The sequence below is a fragment of the Mizuhopecten yessoensis genome, unplaced genomic scaffold (assembly GCF_002113885.1).
Source record: "Mizuhopecten yessoensis strain PY_sf001 unplaced genomic scaffold, ASM211388v2 scaffold1497, whole genome shotgun sequence".
NCBI lineage: Eukaryota > Metazoa > Mollusca > Bivalvia > Pectinida > Pectinidae > Mizuhopecten > Mizuhopecten yessoensis.
In genome coordinates, this window is record NW_018404076.1 from 67,811 (window position 1) to 87,096 (window position 19,286).

A 19,286-nucleotide genomic window follows, 5' to 3' on the forward strand; every position below is an offset into this window, starting at 1 on the left:
AAATTCCGCGGGAAATGAATTCTAGTTCCTCTTTGTATAATACATGCGCATTACTCATACGGCGTAGGATTGACAGTATCTTCCGGCCAACCCTACGTAGCGGTGTGTCAGGAAGGGAGGTGATGCTAAGATATTTAGAATTCTCATACGACAAGAAAGACAAATCAAGATGAGGAGGTGGCTTTCAGATGATAAGCGGGGAAAGGAGCCGGAAGTTTTTGAGACTGTTAGCGATGGTCTAAAGAAATTATATCGACAAAAGTTGCTTCCACTTGAAGAACATTACAAATTCCATGATTTTCACTCCCCATGTCTCGATGACCCTGACTTCGATGCCAAACCTTTGGTGCTGCTTATCGGCCAGTACTCCACAGGTAAAACCACGTTCATCCGGTACCTCCTTGAACAGGACTTCCCCGGTATCCGAATCGGTCCTGAGCCAACCACAGATCGCTTTATTTGCGTTATGCACGGCAGTCAGGATGGAATAATTCCAGGAAATGCCCTTGTTGTTGATCCAAAGAAGCAGTTCCGACCCCTATCAAAGTTTGGGAACGCTTTCCTTAACAGATTCCAGTGTTCAACTTTGAATAATCCAGTTGTGAACAGCATTTCAATAATTGATTCCCCTGGTATACTGTCGGGAGAGAAACACAGAGTGGATAGAGGGTATGACTTTGCTGGGGTTTTGGAATGGTTTGCAGAGCGAGTTGACAGGATCATTTTATTGTTTGATGCACACAAACTTGACATTTCTGACGAATTTAGACGTGCTATTGATGCAATCAAAGGATATGACGATAAAATACGCATTGTCCTCAACAAAGCTGATATGATCGACCATCAGCAGCTAATGAGAGTGTATGGTGCGCTTATGTGGTCCCTGGGTAAAGTCCTTGGCACCCCAGAAGTAGCTCGAGTGTACATTGGGTCTTTCTGGGATCAGCCTCTTCATTTTGACATGAATCGTAAATTGTTTGAGTTGGAAGAACAAGACCTTTTCAATGACATCCAGAGCCTGCCAAGATATGCCGCCTTAAGAAAATTGAACGATCTCATCAAGAGAGCCAGATTAGCAAAGGTATACCAAATATTTATACTGTACCATAGAAATGTATCATAATTGATATTAATATTGATGTTTATAAGCAAAGTTTTTGGTAATTTGCTACATATGTAATTTATTAACATAACCTTGCAATTACTTGTAAACAATGCAAAGAATCAAAGATGAATGAGTATTAGAACTGTCTTTATACCATTCTGATACAATATACATTATGTATTCATATCTCACCAGCTAAGTACCTGTGAGCTTATGTGATGGTGTGTCGTCATTTCTGTTGATCTGAAAATTATTTGAATTCTAGATAATATTCGTAAGGTGTACGTAGAGTATTCATTTTTGGCCTGTAGCTTGTGTTGATGAAGTAATATCAAGTTTGTTCAAATGATTGACCTTGACCTTTTTTCAAGGCTTAACTGGGGTCAAATACATGTATATGTTAAAATCGTTGATATGATTACATACCAATAACCAAAACCCAAGGGCCATATATATATTTGACCTATACATAAATCAGAGAAGAACTACACATGTACAAGTATCGGGTTAAAATGTTAAAATGAACAACCCTCATTCCCTTTCAAAATCATAGGGGTCTAATTATAATGTGTTAAACCATTAAAACAAATTCTTCTGAATAACCTGGATGCATAAGGTCATGACACTTTGCTTCAAACATGCTATGGTCAAAGGCTAAGTTTGCTAAAAAAAATGTTACCTGATATGCTTTCAAAAAACATCTTCAAAGGTCAAATGTTTAAACAGCTTTTTTAGCCCACCATCATCTGATGGTGCAGGGCTATTCAAATCACCTGTGTCCGTGGTCCGTCGCCCGTCCTTAAACAATTGTTATTATCGGTATTTCTGAAGAAGTACCAGAGGGATCTTTCTCAAATTTTATATGCAGGTTCCCCTTGGTCCTTAGCTGTGCAGGGCAACTTTTGAGACTGATCGGATAAACTACATGGCCGACAGGCAGCCATCTTGGATTTTGATAGTGAAAGTTTGTTATCGCTATTTCTCAAGAAGTACTAAAGGGATCTTTCTCATATTGCAATGATCGATTCTATTTCTTTCACTTAATTTAAGTACTGTACTAGTAAATATGTGAAATGACAAACTCACTTTGAAGGTTGGCTTTCATACACATCAGTATTAAGTTTAGATAAAAAGTTACCTCAAGGTACATTTACTGTTAACATGACTCGATCAAATAGATTAGAGGAAAGAAGAGAAAAGATCGAACTGACAAAGAACTAATGAAGATGGTACAAAGGTGGGTGCCAAGATCCCTCTGGGATCTCTTGTTTTAATAATCAAGAAACAAACCAAGGGGCAACAATGATATTTGGCCTGTACCATGCTGCGATGAAGTGCTTTCAGTTTCATTCAAATGATCTAGATCAGTCAATTAATGTTTGATCACTGACCAGTCATAAAATTTAAATAAAATAAACAGAACAGTATTCACAAAAATTGGTAAAATGTGGAGGACACTTTATAAATACATGATACTAAAATGCAGCATATCGTAAAACCTATGAGTAGAACTGTTTAAGTAGGTTTCAGGTCCATTCCGAGTCTCAATAACTCTTGTAAGCTGTCATGTTATTGCCCAACATTGATGATCAATCATAGAACATTGTATTGGATTAGTCGCCCTCGGAGGTAAAATAACTAATCATTTTTATTAAGAATCCCTGTCCCACTGCACTGTGCATTGCAATAGGAATTAATAAACCTATATATAAATGCATATATGTAGAACAATTAGGCCAGAATACTTGCGCTAGCTAGCTGTATCCTGGAGTGAAAGGATAACAATTTTGTCTGAATAAATTACCTTGACCGAATATTTCTTCTCTCACAGCTATGGTCAAATGTGTGAAAAACTTCAAATAAATTCTTATCAGGTCCTTATAGTGGCAAGGTTTACAAAAGTTACTTTAGGACACAAGTGTTCTGGGATAAGTTGCTGTCAAGTTTTGTTGAAATAATTAAATGACCTTGACTTTTTAAAATGGCACATAATCAGATGTAAAATGTCTGCCTATCCATGTAAATCACCCATGAAGAAAAACTTTTTCTTTCTTTTTGTTTGCAAAAAACCTGCTGGAGTCCTAACACTTTATCAGTGCTAATTTATTTCTACGTTACTTTGTTGAGACTATACAATGTTAAAACTTACAAGTACATCAATTTTTGTTTTTTTAATGTGGTAGGTGATCGAGCATGAAGCTATCATATAATAAACTAATACATATGCATACATACGCCCAGTATACATACGCCCAGTATAAGATGCAATGTACATGCTGCAAAAACTGAAACTAAAATATATAGTACCAGATATGTTAAGTTATGCCAGCTGATGATCTTGAGGATAATTCTATCTTTACCTGACATACTGTATATATACAATTTCTACACATTTCTGGCTTATGTGTATACTGTATACACTTAAGTATCAGAGACAGGTGTACAGAAAAAGACCTGAAAACATACCATCACCAAAAGCTACATGTAAATATTTAATTGTAGCTGTAGTGTATAATTATCAAGTATATGAGAAAAGATACATTTACATCTACATCTGTGTTTCCTGTTTCGTGCTCAAACAATTTCAAGGGGAAAATCCTACTGTTATTTTACTTTGACTTTACATTGTCTATCCTGTATCAACAGATTTGATCTCATAATGCAATGCCCCACCACTTGCAAGATAAATAAGTACATGTTTGTATGTAAAACTTGTCAGGGGAGGACCATGAGAAATGAGAAGAAAACATACGCTTGAAACATTCACTTGTCTGCTGATAAAAACACAAGGTCTGCTGCAAGATGCCCTGCCCAGTGTCAGATTACAGTGGAAACTACCACTCCAAGTCTGCCACTCACTCACAAGCTAGTGTACACTTCAACTGTTTAAGATTCAGTAAATTTTCAAGTGATGATGTGAACAATATAAACATTTCAGGAATATTTTATTTGGTGTCACCATGATATAAGTTTCTTCAGCATTGTAAAATAGGTCAACAATTGTTTTCATCTGGATATATAACAGTTTGTCCTTATGCTCTGCATCCAAACTGATCATGACCGACACCTCAATCAGTGATCCCTATCCTGCATCCACACTGATCATGACCGCCACCTCAATCAGTGTAACTATCCTGCATCCAAACTGATCATGACCGACACCTCAATCAGTAATCCCCAACCTGCATCCAAACTGATCATGACCGACACCTCAATCAGGAATCCCTAACCTGCATCCAAACTGATCATGACTGACACCTCAATCAGTAATCCCTAACCTGCATCCAAACTGATCATGACCGACACCTCAATCAGGAATCCCTAACCTGCATCCAAACTGATCATGACCGACACCTCAATCAGTAATCCCAATCCTGCATCCACACTGATCATGACCGACACCTCAATCAGTAATCCCAATCCTGCATCCACACTGATCATGACCGACACCTCAATCAGTGAAACTATCCTGCATCCAAACTGATCATGACCGACACCTCAATCGGTAATCCCTAACCTGCATCCAAACTGATCATAACCGACACCTCAATCAGTGTAACTATCCTGCATCCAAACTGATCATGACCGACCCCTCAATCAGTGTAACTATCCTGCATCCAAACTGATCATGACCGACACCTCAATCGGTAATCCCTAACCTGCATCCAAACTGATCATAACCGACACCTCAATCAGTGTAACTATCCTGCATCCAAACTGATCATGACCGACACCTCAATCGGTAATCCCTAACCTGCATCCAAACTGATCATGGCCGACCCCTCAATCAGTGTAACTATCCTGCATCCAAACTGATCATGACCGACACCTCAATCAGTTATCCCTATCCTATATCCACACTGATCATGACCGACACCTCAATCAGTGATCCCTAACCTGCATCCAAACTGATCATGACCGACACCTCAATCAGTGTAACTATCCTGCATCCAAACTGATCATGACCGACACCTCAATCAGTGATCGCAATCCTGCATCCAAACTGATCATGACCCACCCCTCAATCAGTAATCCCTAACCTGCATCCAAACTGATCATGGCCGACCCCTCAATCAGTGTAACTATCCTGCATCCCAACTGATCATGACCGACACCTCAAGCAGTGATCCCTAACCTGCATCCAAACTGATCATTACCGACACCTCAATCAGTAATACCTAACCTGCATCCAAACTGATCATTACCGACACCTCAATCAGTAATACCTAACCTGCATCCAAACTGATCATGACCGACACCTCAATCAGTAATCCCTATCCTGCATCCACGCTAGTACTGATCATGACCGACACCTCAATCAGTGATCCCAATCCTGCATCCACACTGATTATGACCGACACCTCAATCAGTAATCCCAATCCTGCATCCACACTGATCATGACAGACACCTCAATCAGTAATCCCTATCCTGCATCCACACTGATCATGACCGACACCTCAATCAGTGATCCCTATCATGCATCCACAGTGGCTGACAACACATTCCTTACCTCGTATCCACACTGACCGACACCTTTATCCAACTGTACGTCCACACTGATTGACACCCTAACCAACAACCTGCGTCCATCTATACTGACCAACACCTCAATCCCCACCCTGTAGTGTATCTATACTGACCAACACCTCAATCCCCCCCCTGTAGTGTATCTACACTGACCAACACCTCAATCCCCACCCTGTAGTGTATCTTCACTGACCAACACATCAATCCCCACCCTGTAGTGTATCTACACTGACCAACACCTCAATCCCCACCCTGTAGTGTATCTACACTGACCAACACCTCAATCCCCACCCTATAGTGTATCTTCACTGACAAACACCTCAATCCCCACCCTGTAGTGTATCTACACTGACCAACACCTCAATCCCCACCCTGTAGTGTATCTACACTGAGTGACCAATGCCTCAATCCCCACCCTGCATCTATAATGACCCAACACCTCAATCCCCACCCTGCATCTATACTTAGTGACCAACACCTCAATCCCCACCCTGCATCTTCACTGACCAACACCTAAGTTCCCACCCTGCATCTTCACTGACCAACACCTAAATCCCCACCCTCCATCTATACTGACCAACACCTCAATCCCCACCCTGTAGTGTATCTACACTGACCAACACCTCAATCCCCACCCTGTAGTGTATCTNTGACCAACACCTCAATCACCACCCTGAATCTACACTGATCAGCACTTTAATCCCCACCCTGTAGTGTATCTACACTGAGTGACCAACACCTCAATCACCACCCTGAATCTACACTGATCAGCACTTTAATCCCCACCCTGTAGTGTATCTACACTGAGTGACCAACACCTCAATCACCACCCTGAATCTACACTGATCAGCACTTTAATCCCCACCCTGTAGTGTATCTACACTGAGTGACCAACACCTCAATCACCACCCTGAATCTACACTGATCAGCACTTTAATCCCCACCCTGTAGTGTATCTACACTGAGTGACCAACACCTCAATCACCACCCTGAATCTACACTGATCAGCACTTTAATCCCCACCCTGTAGTGTATCTACACTGAGTGACCAACACCTCAATCACCACCCTGAATCTACACTGATCAGCACTTTAATCCCCACCCTGTAGTGTATCTACACTGAGTGACCAACACCTCAATCACCACCCTGAATCTACACTGATCAGCACTTTAATCCCCACCCTGTAGTGTATCTACACTGAGTGACCAACACCTCAATCACCACCCTGAATCTACACTGATCAGCACTTTAATCCCCACCCTGTAGTGTATCTACACTGAGTGACCAACACCTCAATCACCACCCTGAATCTACACTGATCAGCACTTTAATCCCCACCCTGTAGTGTATCTACACTGAGTGACCAACACCTCAATCACCACCCTGAATCTACACTGATCAGCACTTTAATCCCCACCCTGTAGTGTATCTACACTGAGTGACCAACACCTCAATCACCACCCTGAATCTACACTGATCAGCACTTTAATCCCCACCCTGTAGTGTATCTACACTGAGTGACCAACACCTCAATCACCACCCTGAATCTACACTGATCAGCACTTTAATCCCCACCCTGTAGTGTATCTACACTGAGTGACCAACACCTCAATCACCACCCTGAATCTACACTGATCAGCACTTTAATCCCCACCCTGTAGTGTATCTACACTGAGTGACCAACACCTCAATCACCACCCTGAATCTACACTGATCAGCACTTTAATCCCCACCCTGTAGTGTATCTACACTGAGTGACCAACACCTCAATCACCACCCTGAATCTACACTGATCAGCACTTTAATCCCCACCCTGTAGTGTATCTACACTGAGTGACCAACACCTCAATCACCACCCTGAATCTACACTGATCAGCACTTTAATCCCCACCCTGTAGTGTATCTACACTGAGTGACCAACACCTCAATCACCACCCTGAATCTACACTGATCAGCACTTTAATCCCCACCCTGTAGTGTATCTACACTGAGTGACCAACACCTCAATCACCACCCTGAATCTACACTGATCAGCACTTTAATCCCCACCCTGTAGTGTATCTACACTGAGTGACCAACACCTCAATCACCACCCTGAATCTACACTGATCAGCACTTTAATCCCCACCCTGTAGTGTATCTACACTGAGTGACCAACACCTCAATCACCACCCTGAATCTACACTGATCAGCACTTTAATCCCCACCCTGTAGTGTATCTACACTGAGTGACCAACACCTCAATCACCACCCTGAATCTACACTGATCAGCACTTTAATCCCCACCCTGTAGTGTATCTACACTGAGTGACCAACACCTCAATCACCACCCTGAATCTACACTGATCAGCACTTTAATCCCCACCCTGTAGTGTATCTACACTGAGTGACCAACACCTCAATCACCACCCTGAATCTACACTGATCAGCACTTTAATCCCCACCCTGTAGTGTATCTACACTGAGTGACCAACACCTCAATCACCACCCTGAATCTACACTGATCAGCACTTTAATCCCCACCCTGTAGTGTATCTACACTGAGTGACCAACACCTCAATCACCACCCTGAATCTACACTGATCAGCACTTTAATCCCCACCCTGTAGTGTATCTACACTGAGTGACCAACACCTCAATCACCACCCTGAATCTACACTGATCAGCACTTTAATCCCCACCCTGTAGTGTATCTACACTGAGTGACCAACACCTCAATCACCACCCTGAATCTACACTGATCAGCACTTTAATCCCCACCCTGTAGTGTATCTACACTGAGTGACCAACACCTCAATCACCACCCTGAATCTACACTGATCAGCACTTTAATCCCCACCCTGTAGTGTATCTACACTGAGTGACCAACACCTCAATCACCACCCTGAATCTACACTGATCAGCACTTTAATCCCCACCCTGTAGTGTATCTACACTGAGTGACCAACACCTCAATCACCACCCTGAATCTACACTGATCAGCACTTTAATCCCCACCCTGTAGTGTATCTACACTGAGTGACCAACACCTCAATCACCACCCTGAATCTACACTGATCAGCACTTTAATCCCCACCCTGTAGTGTATCTACACTGAGTGACCAACACCTCAATCACCACCCTGAATCTACACTGATCAGCACTTTAATCCCCACCCTGTAGTGTATCTACACTGAGTGACCAACACCTCAATCACCACCCTGAATCTACACTGATCAGCACTTTAATCCCCACCCTGTAGTGTATCTACACTGAGTGACCAACACCTCAATCACCACCCTGAATCTACACTGATCAGCACTTTAATCCCCACCCTGTAGTGTATCTACACTGAGTGACCAACACCTCAATCACCACCCTGAATCTACACTGATCAGCACTTTAATCCCCACCCTGTAGTGTATCTACACTGAGTGACCAACACCTCAATCACCACCCTGAATCTACACTGATCAGCACTTTAATCCCCACCCTGTAGTGTATCTACACTGAGTGACCAACACCTCAATCACCACCCTGAATCTACACTGATCAGCACTTTAATCCCCACCCTGTAGTGTATCTACACTGAGTGACCAACACCTCAATCACCACCCTGAATCTACACTGATCAGCACTTTAATCCCCACCCTGTAGTGTATCTACACTGAGTGACCAACACCTCAATCACCACCCTGAATCTACACTGATCAGCACTTTAATCCCCACCCTGTAGTGTATCTACACTGAGTGACCAACACCTCAATCACCACCCTGAATCTACACTGATCAGCACTTTAATCCCCACCCTGTAGTGTATCTACACTGAGTGACCAACACCTCAATCACCACCCTGAATCTACACTGATCAGCACTTTAATCCCCACCCTGTAGTGTATCTACACTGAGTGACCAACACCTCAATCACCACCCTGAATCTACACTGATCAGCACTTTAATCCCCACCCTGTAGTGTATCTACACTGAGTGACCAACACCTCAATCACCACCCTGAATCTACACTGATCAGCACTTTAATCCCCACCCTGTAGTGTATCTACACTGAGTGACCAACACCTCAATCACCACCCTGAATCTACACTGATCAGCACTTTAATCCCCACCCTGTAGTGTATCTACACTGAGTGACCAACACCTCAATCACCACCCTGAATCTACACTGATCAGCACTTTAATCCCCACCCTGTAGTGTATCTACACTGAGTGACCAACACCTCAATCACCACCCTGAATCTACACTGATCAGCACTTTAATCCCCACCCTGTAGTGTATCTACACTGAGTGACCAACACCTCAATCACCACCCTGAATCTACACTGATCAGCACTTTAATCCCCACCCTGTAGTGTATCTACACTGAGTGACCAACACCTCAATCACCACCCTGAATCTACACTGATCAGCACTTTAATCCCCACCCTGTAGTGTATCTACACTGAGTGACCAACACCTCAATCACCACCCTGAATCTACACTGATCAGCACTTTAATCCCCACCCTGCATCTACATTGTCTGATCATGCACATCTCATGTCCTACCCTTATATACCCCACTCACTAATAGAAACACCTCAATCCCAACCCTCTACAATATGAGAGACACCTAACTCTTCAATCTATTTCCACCCTGGGAGATACTCCAATGGTCATCCTTCACCAGACTAAAGTTAACAGACATTCCCATCCTTACGGGGCATCCACACTCACAGACACCAAACATCTACATTCCATCTGCATAACTAGAAAGTAGTATCCATGCACCCAGTTCAAACACCAATGATCATGATCTACACCAAATACACACTCATGGCTGTACCACCCTGTCTTACATCCACAGGCTTGGTGAAAAACAAAGTTAACGTTGTACCCTGGCCAGGCCCGCCCCTGCAGGTGTTAGCATTTTTATTATGTAAAAACAGTAAAAAGTTACTATATAATTTCAAGTATTGGTGTATTTGTCATTTTAGATTTTGTCTCAATGGCATGGTCTAACAGTTACTTCCTGTTCTAGGTATTCTAATGTACAAGTTGGCCTGTAGGGCTACAGAACCAATGGGTATTTGTTGACAAAGATATACATGGTATTACAATTAGTACACCTGTCCAGCACACCTTTCGTTGTGTCAGGTACACGCCTACAGCAATCACAGGTGTCACAGTGTCCATTACACTAAGTTAAACGGACCTCTGCAAAAGGTCAGCACTTGATGATCAGCAATAGTATAATGATACATACTGTACACATATTGTGTGTGGGGGGGGGGGTTGAATGATTCACAGTACATGTCACAGTAATTTCTAAGTTTTACACTGTGTGTACAATGTATGTATATGCTGTAGAGCTAGCCTGGAGCAATCTGCCCCTGTGATTAGGGTATATATTATAACCAATATCGTAGATCTATACATTTATTTTCAATGCTTACTTTACAAATTGTTGGAGAACATGATGAATGCTCAGGGCAATTAAAGGACTATTTAAAGTTGAAGTTGTAGAGACCCATGTAGTTTATATTAGAACTTATAACAGTATAGAGATCTGAAGACCTGATCATCCTAGCTACCTCTGGTCCATTGACAAGGTCTCTGTTACACTTGTTGTACTATAGATGCTACAGTTTGACTAAAGTAAGATTTCCTATATGTAACACAACAGAGGTAGTCATGGAGATATGGTTGGTGTATTCTGTGTATACATGGTAGTCACCATGTCTGTAGACATTAATTAGTGTGGGTTAATTATATGGTATAGAGCCAGCCATAGATATAAAACCATTCCTCTGAAAACTAAAGGTATATATAGCAATACAGTGTGCCACTAGCCATCTACATCATCACACCACCTGTTTTATAGAGCTGAGATACCAACCAGATACAAGTGATAGATTAATACAAAAATTATGATAATTTAATCAAGATTACCATAAAAATTAATGCTGATTCACACAGCCCATATATATATAGGTCTATACACATGTAGTGTACATGTACCAGAACAACCTCAGTATCTCCACTTACTGCCCTAAATGTTTCACTTCTCAAATGAGATAGATAATATATTTAAAAAAACGTTGTGTTTTCCTGTGGGAATCTGTACATGCTATCATGTGTAGTGGTTTGGCAGAAACTTACATTGTTTTACTGGTCCTTAATTGCAACATGCATGTATATATAAGAATGGTACGTTTGTACATGAATCAGACCAGCACTCTAACTTAACCAGACATATTTAGATATATATATTCAGCATCACAATTGAAAGGACCCTCTGTAATTGTACGTTTACATGTACTTCAGTAATTACAGTTGACCCTTTAGTTACCTCAAAGTTAATGGTAGCTTTATTATACCAGTTCACATCAACATATAGGATCATCCACTGATGTAAATAATGATACATTCTAGCATCAATACAGGTCATCTTGCTTTAATGCTTTAGAAAAAAACATTCATTTCATTTGATATCACAGTAATTTTCCTAGTATCTATTCTATTTTCTCTGATATAGTATTATATCTGTTAACTTTTTGTGTTATAGTAGTAGTATACCAGTCACACAATTGGTTAACATTCATAATACAAATATAATCATACAACAACAAATATAAATGTCAAGTTTTTATGTTGAATGATTTTATTTACTGCAACATATTTGAATTATCTATATATTTGATCAGAAGCTTAATCGATCTGGAACAGTGAGCAAATAACATGCCTGAAATTGTATATTCAGTAAATAATTAAGTGAATTGAGTTGGATCTGGTAGAAAGCTGTATACATATATACAGTGGAGTTGGTTGTGTAACAGGAAATACTTCATCATCTACCTATTACCACTATAGCTAGTGGTCAATACATACAGTGGTCTTACAAGCCCACGTGACATGTACCTATTACCACTATAGCTAGTGGTCAATACATACAGTGGTCTTACAAGCCCACGTGACATGTACCTATTACCACTATAGCTAGTGGTCAATACATACAGTGGTCTTACAAGCCCACGTGACATGTACCTATTACCACTATAGCTAGTGGTCAATACATACAGTGGTCTTACAAGCCCACGTGACATGTACCTATTACCACTATAGCTAGTGGTCAATACATACAGTGGTCTTACAAGCCCACGTGACATGTACCTATTACCACTATAGCTAGTGGTCAATACATACAGTGGTCTTACAAGCCCACGTGACATGTACCTATTACCACTATAGCTAGTGGTCAATACATACAGTGGTCTTACAAGCCCACGTGACATGTACCTATTACCACTATAGCTAGTGGTCAATACATACAGTGGTCTTACAAGCCCACGTGACATGTACCTATTACCACTATAGCTAGTGGTCAATACATACAGTGGTCTTACAAGCCCACGTGACATGTACCTATTACCACTATAGCTAGTGGTCAATACATACAGTGGTCTTACAAGCCCACGTGACATGTACCTATTACCACTATAGCTAGTGGTCAATACATACAGTGGTCTTACAAGCCCACGTGACATGTACCTATTACCACTATAGCTAGTGGTCAATACATACAGTGGTCTTACAAGCCCACGTGACATGTACCTATTACCACTATAGCTAGTGGTCAATACATACAGTGGTCTTACAAGCCCACGTGACATGTACCTATTACCACTATAGCTAGTGGTCAATACATACAGTGGTCTTACAAGCCCACGTGACATGTACCTATTACCACTATAGCTAGTGGTCAATACATACAGTGGTCTTACAAGCCCACGTGACATGTACCTATTACCACTATAGCTAGTGGTCAATACATACAGTGGTCTTACAAGCCCACGTGACATGTACCTATTACCACTATAGCTAGTGGTCAATACATACAGTGGTCTTACAAGCCCACGTGACATGTACCTATTACCACTATAGCTAGTGGTCAATACATACAGTGGTCTTACAAGCCCACGTGACATGTACCTATTACCACTATAGCTAGTGGTCAATACATACAGTGGTCTTACAAGCCCACGTGACATGTACCTATTACCACTATAGCTAGTGGTCAATACATACAGTGGTCTTACAAGCCCACGTGACATGTACCTATTACCACTATAGCTAGTGGTCAATACATACAGTGGTCTTACAAGCCCACGTGACATGTACCTATTACCACTATAGCTAGTGGTCAATACATACAGTGGTCTTACAAGCCCACGTGACATGTACCTATTACCACTATAGCTAGTGGTCAATACATACAGTGGTCTTACAAGCCCACGTGACATGTACCTATTACCACTATAGCTAGTGGTCAATACATACAGTGGTCTTACAAGCCCACGTGACATGTACCTATTACCACTATAGCTAGTGGTCAATACATACAGTGGTCTTACAAGCCCACGTGACATGTACCTATTACCACTATAGCTAGTGGTCAATACATACAGTGGTCTTACAAGCCCACGTGACATGTACCTATTACCACTATAGCTAGTGGTCAATACATACAGTGGTCTTACAAGCCCACGTGACATGTACCTATTACCACTATAGCTAGTGGTCAATACATACAGTGGTCTTACAAGCCCACGTGACATGTACCTATTACCACTATAGCTAGTGGTCAATACATACAGTGGTCTTACAAGCCCAAGTGACATGTACCTATTACCACTATAGCTAGTGGTCAATACATACAGTGGTCTTACAAGCCCAAGTGACATGTACCTATTACCACTATAGCTAGTGGTCAATACATACAGTGGTCTTACAAGCCCAAGTGACATGTACCTATTACCACTATAGCTAGTGGTCAATACATACAGTGGTCTTACAAGCCCAAGTGACATGTACCTATTACCACTATAGCTAGTGGTCAATACATACAGTGGTCTTACAAGCCCAAGTGACATGTACCTATTACCACTATAGCTAGTGGTCAATACATACAGTGGTCTTACAAGCCCAAGTGACATGTACCTATTACCACTATAGCTAGTGGTCAATACATACAGTGGTCTTACAAGCCCAAGTGACATGTACCTATTACCACTATAGCTAGTGGTCAATACATACAGTGGTCTTACAAGCCCAAGTGACATGTACCTATTACCACTATAGCTAGTGGTCAATACATACAGTGGTCTTACAAGCCCAAGTGACATGTACCTATTACCACTATAGCTAGTGGTCAATACATACAGTGGTCTTACAAGCCCAAGTGACATGTACCTATTACCACTATAGCTAGTGGTCAATACATACAGTGGTCTTACAAGCCCAAGTGACATGTACCTATTACCACTATAGCTAGTGGTCAATACATACAGTGGTCTTACAAGCCCAAGTGACATGTACCTATTACCACTATAGCTAGTGGTCAATACATACAGTGGTCTTACAAGCCCAAGTGACATGTACCTATTACCACTATAGCTAGTGGTCAATACATACAGTGGTCTTACAAGCCCAAGTGACATGTACCTATTACCACTATAGCTAGTGGTCAATACATACAGTGGTCTTACAAGCCCAAGTGACATCTACCTATTACCACTATAGCTAGTGGTCAATACATACAGTGGTCTTACAAGCCCAAGTGACATCTACCTATTACCACTATAGCTAGTGGTCAATACATACAGTGGTCTTACAAGCCCAAGTGACATCTACCTATTACCACTATAGCTAGTGGTCAATACATACAGTGGTCTTACAAGCCCAAGTGACATCTACCTATTACCACTATAGCTAGTGGTCAATACATACAGTGGTCTTACAAGTCCACGTGACATCTACCTATTACCACTATAGCTAGTGGTCAATACATACAGTGGTCTTACAAGCCCAAGTGACATGTACCTATTACCACTATAGCTAGTGGTCAATACATACAGTGGTCTTACAAGCCCACGTGACATTTACCTTTTACCACTATAGCTAGTGGTCAATACCTACAGTGGTCTTACAAGCCCACGTGACATCTACCTATTGCCGCATAATAGCTAGTGGTCAATACATACAGTGGTCTTACAAGTCCACGTGACATCTACCTATTGCCGCATAATAGCTAGTGATCAATACATACAGTGGTCTAGAACAGTGGTATAAGATATCTAAAGAATGCAATAATAGAACCATTTATGACGATTTCATTAAGTAACACAATTTAACATATTATGAAGAGAGGATATAAGCAGGATGTATGGTAAGTAGTTAGTGATGGAGCCTCTTCAGTCTTAGATGTTTGTGTACATGATTGGTCAGTTTGAATTGCAGCAACCTTTGTAGAGCCAAATACACAAAGGTCAAGTACATTTACATTCTTGCCAACTTTATGCATGCTCAAAATTAAAACATAAATAAAATGAGTATACAACCCCTATAGACAAAATATCCCTTTAAATGACATATTATATCAGGAGTCTCCCTCCTAAATAGGGAGCTTGGCAAGTATGTACTTACCTGTATGTAATTGTTTATAGTAACAATGGTCAAGGACATGCTCTCATAAAACTCAATTTGTTAGAGCGTCCATCTAGAATTGGAGGTCCTCGGGTGGAATCCTCGTCTTGCCGTGCTTTTCTGCTCTCCTGTTACAATTGCAACATAAATTCTACATTTTACCTGTATAGGTACATCTTAGCTAAATCACAGTTTTCATTGAACCAATATAGTTATTCACTAAGTCACATGTCCCATACAAATACATTTTGTATCACAGTCTATACCAGTAGTAATTTACTAAAACATGTGACCAAGGCAGATATTTCAGTTTTCATATATAGCCCATTAGTAATCCAATCACAGTCATGTAAGTGAGGTATAAACTAATTATCCTCTAGATATAATTCAAAGTGATATAATGTTCTTGTCAAAAGGAAGGAACAGTGATTGGTTATGTACAACAATTGCCATACAGGAAGGTGTCTAACTTCCTAAAATGTGGTAAGATCGGTCTTGTCTCTGCAGTCTCAAATATAATTCAGATCTTTTTAAATTACAGAAGTAGTTTGATCATATCTAGCTGGTATAAATAGGTTTGCTACAGCTGTGTCCTGCTGTTTATTGATATCTATGTATATATATAAGGTACATGGTTGTATGAAAGTGATATAGATATAGTTAACAGATCATTTAGAGATCTGTAAATATACAGTGTATACATAAGGGCATGTACATTTATCCCCAGTTGTTCATACTTGTAAAGAATTCTAGAACTTTCTTTGTTAGAGAAAATAAAAGAATCAAATTTTACCGATGTTTCTGATCTACTTTTGCAGGTCCATGCTTACATCATCAGCCACCTGAAGAAAGAAATGCCTTCTATGTTTGGGAAGGACGCCAAGAAGAAGGACCTGATCAAGGCTCTGGGTGAGACCTACACTGCTCTTCAGAGGGAACACAATATCTCCCCGGGAGACTTCCCAAGTCTGACCAGGATGCAGGAGCAGCTTCAACATCACGATTTCACCAAGTTTCACATCCTTAAACCCAAACTTATCGAGACGGTCGATCAAATGCTTGCCCAGGACATCGCGCGCCTCATGCAGATGATCCCGTTGGAGGAGGCAATCAGTGCCAAGGAAGGTCAAGGGGTCAAGGGCGGTGCCTTTGAAACAATGAGTGAGAGCGTGTTCGGCTACGGACGGGGAGAGGGTATCGATGAAGGGCGTGGGGATCATGAATGGGTGGTCAACCAAGAGAAATACAAGTATGATGAGATGTTTGATAAGCTCAATCCTGTGGATGGTAAAATCACTGGTGCATCAGCAAAGTCCGAATTAGTGAAATCCAAGTTGCCAAATTCAGTGTTGGGTAAGATCTGGAAGTTGTCGGACATTGACAAGGATGGTATGTTAGACATGGATGAATGGGCGCTAGCTAACCACTTAGTGAAGGTCAAATTAGATGGAAATGATTTGCCTGCAGAACTTCCAAAACATTTAGTGCCACCATCCAAACAAAACCTTCTGTAAAATGAACTTTAAAACTTTCAGAACAGCAATTGGCATCGTCAAGCATGCTGTTCCGGATCTCATGGTTTTCATCCTAAAATAATCCAATTGCATAAAAATGGGGTGAATCCTTACAGAAGAATAAAAAAGATGTGTGAGTTCAAGGGAGAGAACTTATAGGTATAGAAGGTCCATCAGAAGTAGAACTAGTTAGGTTGGTACCACATGTAGAGTCTGACTATATGTTGTATGATAGTCAGTGTGTAATACATCTGTATATAAACATCTACATAAGCTTCTTTGTACCTGTACAACAACAAAATATAATTTCCTGTGAAATTAGATTTTCAGAAAATTGAACTTTAGATCAATTTGACTACATTTCTAGCCAGAAAAATTAAGTGTCCATTACACATCAGTAATCAGTGATGTCATTCTAATAGGCTGTAGGTTTGAAGAGGAATATTCCTGAAATGATGCTTCTAAACTTTATGTAAAGAACATGTTAAAAACCATCTACAAAATTTCAATTGATTGATGTATTTCATAAACCATTTTAAAAATATTTCAAATGTTTTAATTATTCAATAAATTTTGATATTTGATTACAGTGTTTTACATACACATGTATGTAAATGTTTGAGATTTGTGGAGAGTTACAGTTATTTTTTAAGTTCAGTACAAAGTTTATTTTTAATGAAATTTTTGTATGAATAGTATTGTGAAAATGAACTATAATGCTGTTTTTAGGAAAGCTACAGATCACCATTTGCTGTGATATTTATGTCTGTACACAAAAGGTTTCCATTGTTTTGTCGGGGGGGGGGGGGGTCACAGTATGACTGTCTATCACATATTCAGTTCAGCTCCAAGAAAACATATTTTCCATGGAAAGATTTTTTTTAAGAAATTGAGAAATGCAGGAAGATACCATTGATGCCTATTTTGCTCGGATATTGTATAATTTATATATCACCTGTATCACCTGTGTATCTGTTTCAGTAATTGTAATCACCAAATACCCCTATATCTGTAATATGTACTTATATAGATACATGTTATACATGTACAGCATGACAGCATCAATCTCAAGTTGTTGATTAATTTTACAATGGTATATATGTAAAGTATAAATGTAAATTAATTTATAGTATTGCTAATAATCAACTGTAATTTCTTTATTAGATTGCTGAATAACTTAATGCCAAATGCAATCAGATTTTGATCTTGAAGGCCAAACTCACACTTTAAATAACCAAACTACAATCTGCCTTGGGTAGCACAGTAAATGTACACAAGGATTTGGCACAGACATTGCTTATCACAGTCCAACATGTCAATGTGAACTCTGTGGTGCAAGGTTTGGTAAAAAGATCAATTTGAACACCATGACATTAGACTTGGTGCGGGTTGATGTAGTTACATGTACATACAATGAAACTTCAAAAGGGACTCTGCGATGTGAGTATATTAAAGAAAAAAGGCATCTTCCAATATTGATGAGTCGGTGGATAAAGCTAGAAGTGAACCAATATGTAAACCTTATGAAAAGTGTAAATCCTATTGATTGTAGAGTTGACAGTTAAGATCATACAAACAGGAACAGGTCTGTAAAGAGTAGGAATTTACCTACTGAAGGTAGAAAAGGTCTGTAAAGAGTAGGATTTTACCTACTGAAGGTGGAACAGGTCTGTAGGAGCAGG

The 19,286-nt window shown here is 40.5% G+C and overlaps 1 protein-coding gene across 1 annotated transcript; it reads left to right on the forward strand.

Annotated features, from left to right (window-relative positions):
• Nucleotides 1-73: 73 nt before the first annotated feature.
• On the forward strand, nt 74-19,058 carry LOC110463148 (EH domain-containing protein 3-like). Its single transcript, XM_021517540.1, has 2 exons — nt 74-1,081; nt 16,909-19,058. The coding sequence occupies exons 1-2, from the start codon at nt 170-172 to the stop codon at nt 17,602-17,604; spliced, it is 1,608 nt and encodes a 535-aa protein (XP_021373215.1). The 5' UTR covers nt 74-169; the 3' UTR covers nt 17,605-19,058.
• Nucleotides 19,059-19,286: the final 228 nt, after the last annotated feature.